This window comes from Zingiber officinale, chromosome 11A (assembly GCF_018446385.1).
Source record: "Zingiber officinale cultivar Zhangliang chromosome 11A, Zo_v1.1, whole genome shotgun sequence".
NCBI classification, from domain to species: Eukaryota; Viridiplantae; Streptophyta; class Magnoliopsida; order Zingiberales; family Zingiberaceae; genus Zingiber; species Zingiber officinale.
This window is the reverse complement of record NC_056006.1, coordinates 79,225,528-79,239,384: the sequence shown is the minus strand read 5'-3', so window position 1 is coordinate 79,239,384 and position 13,857 is coordinate 79,225,528. Positions and strand designations below refer to the sequence as shown.

At 40.0% G+C, this 13,857-nt stretch overlaps 1 protein-coding gene across 1 annotated transcript; it reads left to right on the top strand.

Moving 5' to 3' along the window:
- Positions 1-1,792, top strand: LOC122031493 (cocosin 1-like). Its single transcript, XM_042590602.1, has 4 exons — positions 1-328; positions 478-755; positions 870-1,328; positions 1,406-1,792. Exons 1-4 carry the CDS (start codon positions 1-3, stop codon positions 1,790-1,792), a joined length of 1,452 nt encoding a protein of 483 aa, XP_042446536.1.
- Positions 1,793-13,857: the final 12,065 nt, after the last annotated feature.

Sequence of the window (13,857 nt, the reverse complement as noted above, 5' to 3'; positions counted from 1 at the left end):
ATGGCTTCTTTAATCACCTGGGCCCTCGCCCTCCTCCTCCTCTGCCACTGCTGCAGCTCCGCGCGGATTAGCGTGGGCCGGCAGGAGGAGCGAGAGCAACCGTACGGACAACTCAGTTTCCAGCAGGGGATGTGCGGGATCGAGCGGCTGAGCGCGCTCGAGCCCTCGCGCCGCGTGCAGTCGGAAGCCGGTGTCACCGAGTACTTCGACCAACTCCAGCAGCAGATGCAGTGCGCCGGCGTGTCCGCGTACCGCCGCACCATCCAGCCGCGTGGCCTCCTGCTACCGTTCTTCTCCAACGCTCCCAAACTCATCTACATCGTCCAAGGTTAATTCCATCTCATCATGAATTGCGCGTCGATTTCCTAACTGCCTTATCAATTACTCCGCTCCCTCTCGTGCATCTATCCTCTTAATTAACAATCCGGCTACATTCCGATTGCTAACAAATAAATCAAATAATAAATGAATATACAGGAAGGTGTGTCGGTGGAATGGTGATCCCTGGTTGCCCAGAGACGTTCCAGTGGACGCAGCAAGCGGCAGGGCAGCAATGGGGCGAGATGGAGGAAGCTGGGCAGGAGCAGAGGTTCCGGGACGAGCACCAGCGCATCCAACAGTATCGCGAGGGCGACGTCATCGCAGTGCCTAACGGAGTTGCACACTGGTTCTACAACAACGGCGAGGTTCCCCTCGTTGCCATCACCATCTCCGACGTGAGCAGCGGCGCCAACCAGTTGGATAACCTTCACAGGGTTTGTAGCTATATATATTCATTCATCGATATTTATTAGCTAAACAATTAATTAATTAATTAATTAATTCATCATCATCAAGTTAACTAATTGATGAGCGCGTATGATATAAAGGACTTCCTATTGGCGGGGAGGGAGAGACGAGCAGAGCAAGGTGCGCAAATGGAGAGGGCAGAAGAGAGAAAGGAAGTCAATCTCCTCAGTGGCTTCGACACTAACTTGCTTGCGGAGGCACTGGGCGTGGACAGGGAGGTAGCGAAGAAGATTCAGAATCCGGAAGACAGGAGAGGAGACATCGTCCTGGTGGAGAGAGGACTTGAGATGTTGCGTCCATCACGGTGGATGGAACAACAAGTGCAGCAGCAAGAAGAGCAGGAAGAACGACAGGGTCAATGCCCGAGGAACGGACTAGAGGAAACCTACTGCACCTTGAAGAACAAACAGAACATGGCCGATGCTATGCTCGCTGACTACTACAATCCACGAGCTGGAAGGATTACCATTCTCAACAGCCAGAAGCTTCCCATGCTCAGATTCATCCAGATGAGTGCTGTGAGGGGACAACTGCGAAAGGTAACACTGAATATATCAGCTAATACGTATCTAATGATTTATATATATATATATATTAAAAAAATTACTTTGTGCAGAATGCTCTTGTCGCTCCCCTATGGAACGTGAATGCTCATAGCATAATGTACGCATTGAGGGGAAGTTGCCGGATGCAAGTGGTTGGACACCGAGGGCGCACTATCTTCGACGGTGAACTCCGACAGGGTCAACTGTTGGTGGTTCCTCAGCATTTCGTTGTGGTCATGCAATCGCGGAGCGAGCAGTTTGAGTGGATCGCCTTCAAGACCAACGACAATGCCATGGTGAGCCAAGTCGTAGGAAAGGCTTCCGTGCTTCGTGGCCTGCCGGTTGAGGTGCTCATGAACTCGTATCGCATCTCTCGGGAGGAGGCCAGACGACTCAAGTTCAACAGGGGATCTGAGATGTCCATCTTCGCACCAAAGTCTGTGAGGGAACTACAGTGAAACGTTGGGGCAACTCACTTGCCGATAGCTATCTATAGGCCAATAAAGCTTAACTTGGGTTTCAGCTCAGAAACCTGAGGCTCAAGTTACTCCTCTCTTCATCGAACAATAAAGCCTGTAATAGTTTGATCATAAATAATAATAAAAATATAAAACTTTTTAAGTTTTAACTGAAAGAAATTAGAATGTTCTCGTAACAATAGAAATTCTAAGAACCAACCAGAACTTGACATGGGAAATACAAAGAATAAGTGTGGATCTAGTTTTTTCTAATCGTAGTATATCAAGGTAAAACATAAATACATACGATCCTTAGGGTCGTTTAAAAATAATTCATGTAAAAAAGAACCAGTAGAAGCAAAATGCAAAAATCTTCTAAGGGCTCAGGAATGACAGTGGAAAGAAGTTCCAGGACAATAGAAAATCAAAAGTTCTGTAGGATCGTTAGGCGTGTGAAAGGGGAGAAGGGCGGGAGGGGTGGTGGGGGATGAATCACATCATTTTAAAACTCATTTTTTCGATTTTTGAAAAGCAAGTGTACAGCAGAAATAAAACAGAACGCGATCGATTTTATTTTGTTTGGAGTATTTGAGGATTCTTACTCTAAGACCTAGATTTTTTTGGACCTTTCCGATAGGTAATCCACTAATTAATCGTAAAATTAATACAGATAAATAAAATTATAACAACCCTATATTTTCTTGAGAAATAAATGACTTGATTAAAACGTTACCCAACTTGTGAAGAAGAAGATCTAGATTGAGTTCCAGTGTTGGAGATAGTCTAACTGTAGCAATCAAGTATAGTAGCAGTTGGCTCTACCAAGTCGGCATAACACACTACGAGAATTATGATATTCGGCGACGCATTTTTACGTCGCCAAATGTTAGGCAAACGCGTCACAGACCATTTGACGACGCAAGAACGCGTCGCCGGGCTACGCCGCAGTTGGGTCGTTGGTAAATGTCAAATATCACATTTGGCGACGTGTTATGTAAAACGTCGCCAAAGGTATAAGCATATGGTGACGACTCATAGCCGCGTCGCCAAATGTCTTAACATTTGGCGGCGTGTGCCATGCATCGCGAAATGCAGTTTAAAATGCGAGTTATGGTTATTTTCTGCGACGTACCTTATGTGTCGCCAAAAGTACTAGACATTTGGCGACGCATGAAAAGCATTGCAGAAAGTTATACATATATTTTAATATTCTAATATTTGAATTTATTTAATTATTATATTTAATATTAATATCAAATAAAATAATTAAAAAGAATCACAATCAATAGATCTGCAAAACATTGATATTATAACTAATCAAATGTTTTTAACAAAGATATATAAGTAGTCAAATGTTGCCAAAAACATAACATAGTAAACAACAACTAGATAAAGTTGAAAAAAAAACTACATAGTCATTTTGGGATGCAAGGGAAATGCTGGAGGAGATCAAGTCGAAGAACATGCTGGTGGAAGCTGAAAAGTGAAACCTGGAATGGCTTGTTGAAGCTGTTGCAATAATGCATCAAATTTTTGTTGTTGCTCACTAATTGTCTTCTGTTGCTCGCCTATAGTATGTTGTTGCACATCAATCATTTGTTGCATATCCATAATTTTTCCACTCTCGTCATGATGTTTGAGTTGATGTTTGTTGCTCTAGGACCACCTACTACAGATAGTTTAGGTAGTGGACCTAAACCCTTAACGTAGCGAGATCGTGTACCTAAAACTTGCGTCATGATACTGATATCTTTGGGCTGATGCACATCATTGATACTAGAGTCAGACACTTCCCCTTCCTGCTGAGTCAATCGAAGTTCCACCATTTCAGCCTAAAAGAAAAGAAAATATTAATATATAAGGAAAAAAAGATTAACTCATTCTGATGCAAGGTAACCTGAAAATATATTGAATCCAGGAAAAAAATAACAAGTCTTGATAAGTCCGCATTAGCGGGTAAAAGTTCACCTGCACAATTCAATTTTCCTTCTCTAAATCCAACATTCAAACTGAAATAATGTTTAGAAAATTGGTCCAATGCTAATCTTGGTAATGTTTTATGCCAATACCTCCCACATACCATGTCATACCAATCATAATGGTAATCATTTTCATTATATCAATGGCATTTTACGTGCACTACATTGTTGTGCACTGTAAAATCCGATCCAAAAAATACTTACATATTTTTGTGCAGCCCAATCATTCTTCCACTGTCCTCCTTTGTGATACAATTTCTCGAAGGTGTCGACTGCACTAGGAAGTTCTCCCGTCTCAAGATTGGCCTAAAAAGACAAAAAAAAAGTTATTATCATTTTACACAAATAGGCAGTGCAAGAATCTTTGGTACATTCTACACCAATTGTAAAACGATGGGTTACACAAATAGACAGTGAGAATATTTGAAAGCAACTCAATGGGTTACACAAATAGTCTCTTGCACAAGGGAAAAAATATTAGTTTAGATTGGCCCGTACACAAATGAACAATAACTTGTTGGGTTAAAAAAATGAATGTCATGCAAGATTGGCCTTAAAGTAATGTTACACAATTAAGTATACAGAAATATTGCTTTCAAATAGACTTATATCATCATGATAGTGTTGGACTAAAGTTTTAGATCCATGAGCACCCTCAAGTGGCCTACTAAATCGATTATTAGTATTTTTCTCATATTTTTCCTGCAAAAAAAGAATAATATTAGAGCAATTAGTATGAAATATTTATCAACTAATCTAATTATTACTAACCATTTGTTCTTTTTTTCCAAAATAATCACAAAGAAAATTCCAATCCTCTTGGCTTACTCCCTTGTAAAGCTTCCTCTTTGGTGTATCTTTATTTTTCAACCCATCAAGTAACTTCCAATGTCTCCTCATTTTACACCTTCGATCTCTAATAGTCCTCATGTCAAGCCGCTCTACCTCCGCCTTCACGACATTCGTTTTTGAATATATAAATTTATTCTTCAAAAATAAAAAAAAATCAATAATTGCATATGCATAATCAAAGCAACATAATTTAATTTTACAAACTTACATCAAGACGATCGAAGATAAGCTGCTTCTCAACCAAAGTGACATCCTCCCAAGCCATAACGAGAGGAGATATTGTATCTCGAACTATTTGAGCTATTAAATTATTAAACCATTTTCCATTTTTTCCAACACTACCCCCTGTATAATCTTCAAACTTAACCTCCAATTTATCTACTTTTTGTTTTTTTAATGCCTTCTCGAGAACTATACTACAAGATTCTTGTCTCCAAGTAGTTTGTCTGCCTCTTCCATCCCTTATTGATTCATCCCCGCCAACACCAGAACCACTAACATTCAAACTAGACATCCTATAAAAATAATAATAAAAGTTAGTAACAGGAATAAATGAATGACTCAACAAATTAAACTTTTCACATATCAGTCAAATACAAACTTTGCTGTGCTGGCACATTTGCAAGAGAGCTATATTCCACATCCTAATTACATTCAAACCTCACAATTGATTGACTTCACAAATTGAATAGAATAAACAAATCAGTAGTAATATAAATAAATAAATTTCTTACTTCTTCTGAAGTCGTGTCGTTAGTTTCATTTTCAATATTATCCTCCTCGTCAATTTCAATAGTATCATCTTCTTCGTCATCATATTCTTCTAATGTGTCATCTTCAAAATCGTCAACATCAACAACAAAATCATTTATATTATGCAACAGCTGATCGACATTCATAACCTCAGTTGGATCGATGTCATCACGATGGAAACTGACATTCTCTAAATCTGGTAATTCTACCACCAATTGCAGTGATTGTGAATTAGTCTCTTGCACTATGTGAGGATCGATACTGATCGTGTCAACATCATTTTCAACTTCACCATTTGGATAGTCCCACAAATTACGCGGGTCATAATCCTGCACCAATTTCCACATCGGACCATTCTTGATATCGTTCAAGTAATACACTGATTTTGCTTGTGATGCGAGTATAAATGGATCATTCTTGTACCACTCTACCCCTATGTAGATGCTTGTGAATATTTTATCTTCTTGAATTCTTCTCTTCCTAAGATCAGTGTCAAACCATTTGCACTTGAATAACAATATTGTGCAATCTTTTAAATAACACAACTCTATAACTTCTTGAAGAATGCCATAAAAGTTTTGCCCCGCTACACTAGGTACAAGAATACCACTATTTTGTGTGGTTCGTCTCACATCTCTTTCTTCCACAAGAAACTTAACACCATTGATAATTGCACCAGAGTATGAGTACACACTAAAATTGGATCTATTAGCTAATGCATACAATTCATCTGTGACCTCATATGATCTAGCTAATCACATTTCATTAACCTACAAAAAGTTTAGAGAAGTATAATATAGTCAGCCAATTCAAATTTAGCTTAATATTATATATCATGGACAACTTATCGTATTAATTTTTACATTTTTTTACATACCTTATCTCTAAACCACATTGGAAATTCAACTTCTTGTTTTTGTTCCACATTCCGCACTCCCTAGCAAGTAGATAATTTCGATGTTCCCTACATGATAGTTAAAATAATATTATTAACAAATAACATGCATTTAGGTATAGACAATAATTGAAAGAGTTATAGATGACTTACTCAAGGTATTTTTCAACTTCATGGTAATATACAAATAGAGGAGGATCCTTTGTAATATACTTCAAAAACTTCCTTGAGTTTAAGGATCTTTTAATATGAGTGGCCCAAGGGAAGTAATTAGATGGATTGAGAATGATAGATGAAAATAGCAGATATTGTGTTGAACTTGCTTGCAGATCTCCCATGTTGGCAAAAAGTATAGAGGCTCATTAGGGTTGTTCAAACTAATGCACAGAATAAGCTCGAAACCTCCTTTTGGAACCAACCTTCTTTGATATCATGTTGAAAATTCATGAGATTTTTTTTTTAATTAAGATTTACAGATGCATAAGACAAAACACTACTCTTAAATAACTCACTCTTATATTCGCAAGATATGTTACAAGGAGAGAATTATAAAAAAAAATGAAATTTCTCTTGGAAAAAGGGAAGTTGTCACTCTTTTTGGAGAATAAGAAAAGTAGAGAAAAAGAGCTTTGAAAGCTTTCTACAAGAAGAGGATTTCTTAATTGTTTTAGAGATGGATTAAACCCTTATTTTATACGAGGTGGGATGATTAATTAGTCGTTGCCAACCAGCCGGTTGTATTACAGACAAATAATGACAAGTATATCAACAAATTGATGACGAATTTGACAGTCAATTAATGATGAGTAAACTAACCAACTAGGGGCTAATTTTACAACCAAACAATAGGGATGACTAGCCAAATAATGCCAGATTTTAAAAGGGATAAAGATTGATTTTCAGCATGAATTATCTTTTGTATTTCAACAATCACTCCCTTTATATCTTCGCCATATCACCTAATTGTATCATGTGATTGTTACATATTATTATAGCGGCTATTTCTTTACTTGGTATTTCTCGTTAGAGTTTTATCTGATCATTTTTTTATGCATGGTTAAGATCAAACGCAGCAACAATTTCTCAAACTAGAACAGCCTTTATTATTGGATAGGCTTAAAGGAGTAGCTTGAGCCTCAGGTTTCTGAGCTGAAACCCAAGTTAAGCTTTATTGGCCTATAGATAGCTATCGGCTAGTTAGTTGCCGAACGCCTCACTGTAGTTCCCTCACAGACTTTGGTGCGAAGATGGACATCTCAGATCCCCTGTTGAACTTGAGTCGTCTGGCCTCCTCCCGAGAGATGCGATACGAGTTCATGAGCACCTCAACCGGCAGGCCACGAAGCACGGAAGCCTTTCCTACGACTTGGCTCACCATGGCATTGTCGTTGGTCTTGAAGGCGATCCACTCAAACTGCTCGCTCCGCGATTGCATGACCACAACGAAATGCTGAGGAACCACCAACAGTTGACCCTGACGGAGCTCACCGTCGAAGACAGTGCGCCCTCGGTGTCCAACCACTTGCATCCGGCAACTTCCCCTCAATGCGTACATTATGCTATGAGCATTCACGTTCCATAGGGGAGCGACAAGAGCATTCTGCACAAAGTAAATTTTTTAATATATATAAAAAAAAATCATTAGATACGTATTAACTGATATATTGAGTGTTACCTTTCGCAGTTGTCCCCTCACAGCACTCATCTGGATGAATCTGAGCATGGGAAGCTTCTGGCTGTTGAGAAGGGTAATCCTTCCAGCTCGTGGATTGTAGTAGTCAGCGAGCATCGCATCGGCCATGTTCTGTTTGTTCTTCAAGGTGCAGTAGGTTTCCTCTAGTCCATTCCTCGGGCATTGACCCTGTCGTTCTACCTGCTCTTCTTGCTGCTGCACTTGTTGTTCCATCCACCGTGATGGACGCAACATCTCAAGTCCTCTCTCCACCAGGACGATGTCTCCTCTCCTGTCTTCCGGATTCTGAATCTTCTTCGCTACCTCCCTGTCCACGCCCAGTGCCTCCGCAAGCAAGTTAGTGTCGAAGCCATTGAGGAGATTGACTTCCTTTCTCTCTTCTGCCCTCTCCATTTGTGCACCTTGCTCTGCTCGTCTCTCCCTCCCCGCCAATAGGAAGTCCTTCATATCATACGTGCTCATCAATTAGTTAACTTGATGATGATGATGAATTAATTAATTGTTTAGCTAATAAATGTCGATGAATGAATATATATATAGCTACAAACCCTGTGAAGGTTATCCAACTGGTTGGCGCCGCTGCTCACGTCGGAGATGGTGATGGCAACGAGGGGAACCTCGCCGTTGTTGTAGAACCAGTGTGCAACTCCGTTAGGCACGGCGATGACGTCGCCCTCGCGATACTGTTGGATGCGCTGGTGCTCGTCCCGGAACCTCTGCTCCTGCCCTGCTTCCTCCATCTCGCCCCATTGCTGCCCTGCCGCTTGCTGCGTCCACTGGAACGTCTCCGGGCAACCAGGGATCACCATTCCACCGACACACCTTCCTGTGTATTCATTTATTATTTGATTTATTTGTTAGCAATCGGAATGTAGCCGGATTGTTAATTAAGAGGATAGATGCACGAGAGCGAGCGGATTAATTAATTGATAAGGCAGTTAGGAAATCGGCGCGCAATTGATGATGAGATGGAATTAACCTTGGACGATGTAGATGAGTTTGGGAGCGTTGGAGAAGAACGGTAGGAGGAGGCCACGCGGCTGGATTGTGCGGCGGTACGCGGACACGCCGGCGCACTGCATCTGCTGCTGGAGTTGGTCGAAGTACTCGGTGACACCGGCTTCCGACTGCACGCGGCGCGAGGGCTCGAGCGCTCTCAGCCGCTCGATCCCGCACATCCCCTGCTGGAACCTGAGTTGTCCGTACGGTTGCTCTCGCTCCTCCTGCCGGCCCACGCTAATCCGCGCGGAGCTGCAGCAGTGGCAGAGGAGGAGGAGGGCGAGGGCCCAGGTGATTAAAGAAGTCATGACTCGTAACACTTAACTAGAGAGAGAATTACAGGTAGTAGTGGTGAAGAAGGACGTGGGAATTGGGAGGAGATTTATAAGGCGAGTTAGATTTGGATGGACGTGGAATGTTTGGTGGCGCGGTTACGATACGAGACGAGGGAGGAATGCATAGAAGAGATCAGTTGCTGCTTGCAAGCTTTCTAGCACCGCTGCCATGGTTTGGTGAGAAGAAGCCGAGTTACATCAGTTGGGAGCTCCAACTGCATGCTCCGCGCAACATGTGAGCTCTTTTGGGCATTGTCGATTCTTCAAGTCCGGCCTAAGATTGGTTTTTTCTTCCCCTGAATTTAAGTCTTACTTCAAACATATTTAGAAATTTTAGAATTATAAATTTATTAATAATTTTTTTCATTCTTTTATAATTCCTCTCATTTATTTATAATATAATAATTTGGGTTTATATGTGAGGATTTATTTCTTTATTTAAGTATTAAAGTATTAAGTTTATATAAATTAAACCTTGTCTAACTATTTATTTGAAGATTTTTATCTTCTAGTTTTTAATAAAGTTTTATTTTTGAAAAAATTAAGCAACTATAATTTTTTCTTTCTTTTAGTTATTTTTTTTCTAGTCTTCTTCTCAAATATTTCCTTTTATTAGTTTAAGATAATCATTATCATATCTAATGTTAATTGGTATTGAATCCAGTGGAAAATCATCATAGTAGTGCTCGTGGTCATACCAAGTGGATTATGGCTGAGGAAGCCTCGTGGTGTTGCTCGTGTTATATGATAATTTTTTTAAATATATATTTATGATATCTAACTTTGCCCTTTGATAAAATTTATAGATCTATTTGTAATATCCGGCTCTTTGCCCCTCTTAATAAATTATAAAAAAATAATTTCTTTTAATTGGGACATTTAGCTACAATTAATAGAAAGGCCTATAGAAAATATTTTATTAATTATAATTTATGTGTAATAAGAGTCCCTAGCGGAGCCGCCATTGCCTCTTCAGTTGGCTTAGACGGATTCGAAATTACTTTATAGGAGGAATTTGAATAAGAAGAAAGTTGATGAACTCGAAGCACTGTAAGTTGTGAAAGATGGATGAGACTCGACTAAAGATCCGATTTATAACAATAAATTATCAGACGGTAAAGAGAACAAAAAAAAACAGAAGGTGGAGCAGCCGTTTGTTGTTGGCCTTCATTCGGATTTCCTCAACAAATCCTCTTTTCTCTTTCTGTTGTTTCAGGCCCCATCATCATCATGGTGAGAAAACCTCCGATGATAGTTCCTCTTCCACCTCCATTACCTATGTGGTAACCAAAAAGTGGAAGATCTCTGTGTTGGCTATGCTTGCGCCCATGGACATCCGCCTTGAAATCTTAGCCTTCGAGCTCGTCTCTACTGCGGACGCCGACGGCGCGATGCCGCCCAAGATAGATCCATCGCAGGTAGGGGACGTCTTCGTCCAATGCATTGGCGGCGAAGTGGGGGCGTCAACTCCCTATCGTCGAAGATCGGCCCGTTGGGTCTCTCCCCAAAGAAGGTCGGAGAAGACGTCGCCAAGGAGGCCGCCAATAACACCCCTTTTCTCCTCGGGAGAATGGGGCCTCCTCCCTCCATTCCTCCTCCAGCGCCTTTACCGACGCCCTCGGACTCACCACCTGTGATCGCGTCCTCTTCGTCATCAGCACCATGCTGAACTTCGAGCCCCAGTTTGACTTCCTTTCCCCGATCCTCACCACCACTCTCGTCACCGAGGGAGAAATAATATGAGAGCAATAAAATTTATTGTTCATTGATATTTATCCTAAAGATAATACAATATATAGGGTTTAAACAAGTACTCGGTCAATTAACCAATTAATAAATAATAGAATAATTCTAAAAATTATTCTGAGAATTACAGAATAAGAAATTTGAATCCTGTTAATCTAGGTAGAAAATCTAGACAAACTTAACGGAGATCTTTAACGTTGGGTTTGCTTGCTAACTTGTTGAAACGATGTCCGATAATGTAGTAAATATATCAACAATTTGATCTTCCAGCATAGATATAAGAGAGATAATCGCTGAGTTTTCACGAACAAAATGAAAGTCAATTTCTACATTTTTAGCATGGAAGACCGGATTTGAGAGATATGTTATTATATATTATCACACCAAATTTTGGTGGAATATGTGATACAAGATGAAGTTGAGAGAAGCTAAATAATCTCTGTATTTGCTATAGGTATTTGCTATAACTTCGGTGCTTGAGCGAGATCGTAGGTTGGTGCTTTTAATTCCATGAGATAAGATTTCGTATATCCACTAAATATCATATCCACTAGTACGAGCGCTATCATTCGAGGCCAGCCTCACTAAATGACTGTAAACGAAGTAAAGACCATGTAATAGAATAGTACCTTTAATATAACGAAATATTCTTTTACATTATCCCAATTTTGTTCATGAGCATGCATGAATTGACAAGCACGATCGTAAAAGTAATATGCAGATGTGGTGATAAGGCTCCATACATGCGACACAGAAAGAAGATGAAGATAGAGTTGTTTACAACAATTGGAGACCTGACGTGTCCCATCCATTTTGAGTTCAAGAAGTCTAGTAATGTATTTGCTCGAGAGAGAAGATAGTCATCCTCGAGAATAAGCTCAGAGACTGAAATCTTGATATTAAGTAGACTTAATAAAGTTGTGATTACCTCGTTATTATTGTCATCCATAAATAAGAAATATCATCAACCATCATTATTTTTGTAAAATAAATCATTGAACTTTTTGTAACCAATTAGATAATCGATGAAACCATGGACGGAGCTTGTCAAGACTTAAGACATGAGACAATCAGGATAAATAAACCGGTGCTCCGTAAAAGAGATGACCATGAGAACGTATTTGAAATGTCTAATTGTCAGCTAATTAATAAAAATGCTTGAATTGAATACCGAGCAGGAGATAATATTTGTGCTCGACAATACGGGCTGACTAAATTAATTACGGCCACAGTAGAAGACCATCAGCTTCGATGCTTAAGGAAAATACTCATTTAGAGCCACATTCATGGATGTGAGGTTCCATGTTCCATCATATAGAAGTGCATCAAATTCTATAGCCAATCGCTAATTGGATCCTTGTCGTGTAAAACAAGTCGGTTCAATAGACTTTGAAACCAATAAAGGAGAGGATGTCGAGTTGTTTGATTCATGATGAGGTCACATAAGCGAGTGACATGCGAGGAGCGACCATCATACGAATCACTTGTTGACGAGGAAGAGGAGTAGGTTTGACATGGTGATTCCGAGGATGGAGATGCATTACTTAGATATTATCCAAAGCTGAGAGCATATAAGATAATAGGTTCCATTGGACACTAGGTTCCTGACATTATTCAAGATCTCCTCTCATCGATGCCCCTGGTCCCAATGGAGTAGCCACTTTCCGGTGATCTAGAGAGAGAATCTGTAGAGAATTCTGGAGCAGAACCCAGGATGCCATCTCTTCTCACATTTCCAGTGTGTTTAATTGGACGAGCAACCTATGGTAATTCAGATGGGATATTAGGTGGTGGTAAGAAGGTACCACTGCTTGAGGATGGAGTTGTTGTTGTGGCTGCAAAAGGAAACAGAGATTCATCAAAAATAACATGCCGAGATATATATATGCTTATATGTAGACAGTAATCAATGTGTCAATTATTATAACCAAGGAAAACTTTGAGAACGAGGATCATGTTTATGTTCGAGTAAGGTTGTAGCATGAGCTGTAACTGCAAGCGAAAGATGGTATAGTCGAAATTATGGAGTTTTTCCATAGGGGGTGGAGTTTTTCCATGAGGGCATTTATGGTAAAGCAATGGAGTAGGTAGACGAATTTGACCGCGTCATCCCAAAATTTGAGTGAAGCGATGCATAATTGAGAAAAAGGCAGTTTTGACGATGTTCTCTGACAGGGAGGTGTGAGGACATGAGACTCGATGAAGAATGCCCAAAGAGCCCAGATAACGATGAAACACTTGATATTCTCCACCCCACGTGGTGTAGAGAAAGAAGAGAACGTTCTTTGGAATTGACAAAAGATATCAAAAGATCGATTTCCGCTTCATGAAAATATCCAAGTAAACTTGCTAAAGTCATCAATAAAATCACATAATAAAGGAAACCTTGATTTGACAAAATAGAGCAGGGCCCCAAACATCGAGAGTGAATAAGTTCTAAAGGAAAACTAGACATATGAAGAAGAAACAAAGGGCAATTTACTGCTTTCAAACATGTTTCACAAGAATGAGATGAGGATGATAAAATGTGCCAAACCGATTGGATTGATGATTCCTGAACAAGACGAGAGATGGATGACCAAGTCATGCATGCCAGAGATTTAGGTTCTCCAACTAGAGCTCAGATGTAGGTTGAAGATAGAGTAAAGACCATCTCTAATTCCTCCGAAGTGTGGTTTGATTGTGGGATCCTTCACAAGACAATAGTGAGGTGAAATTAAAACACATTATTATCAAGAAGAATTATGGTAATTTTAGTGATGGAAGGAACAAGTAGTTGTATGGAGCATGGAAGAGTCACTAAATGAATGAAA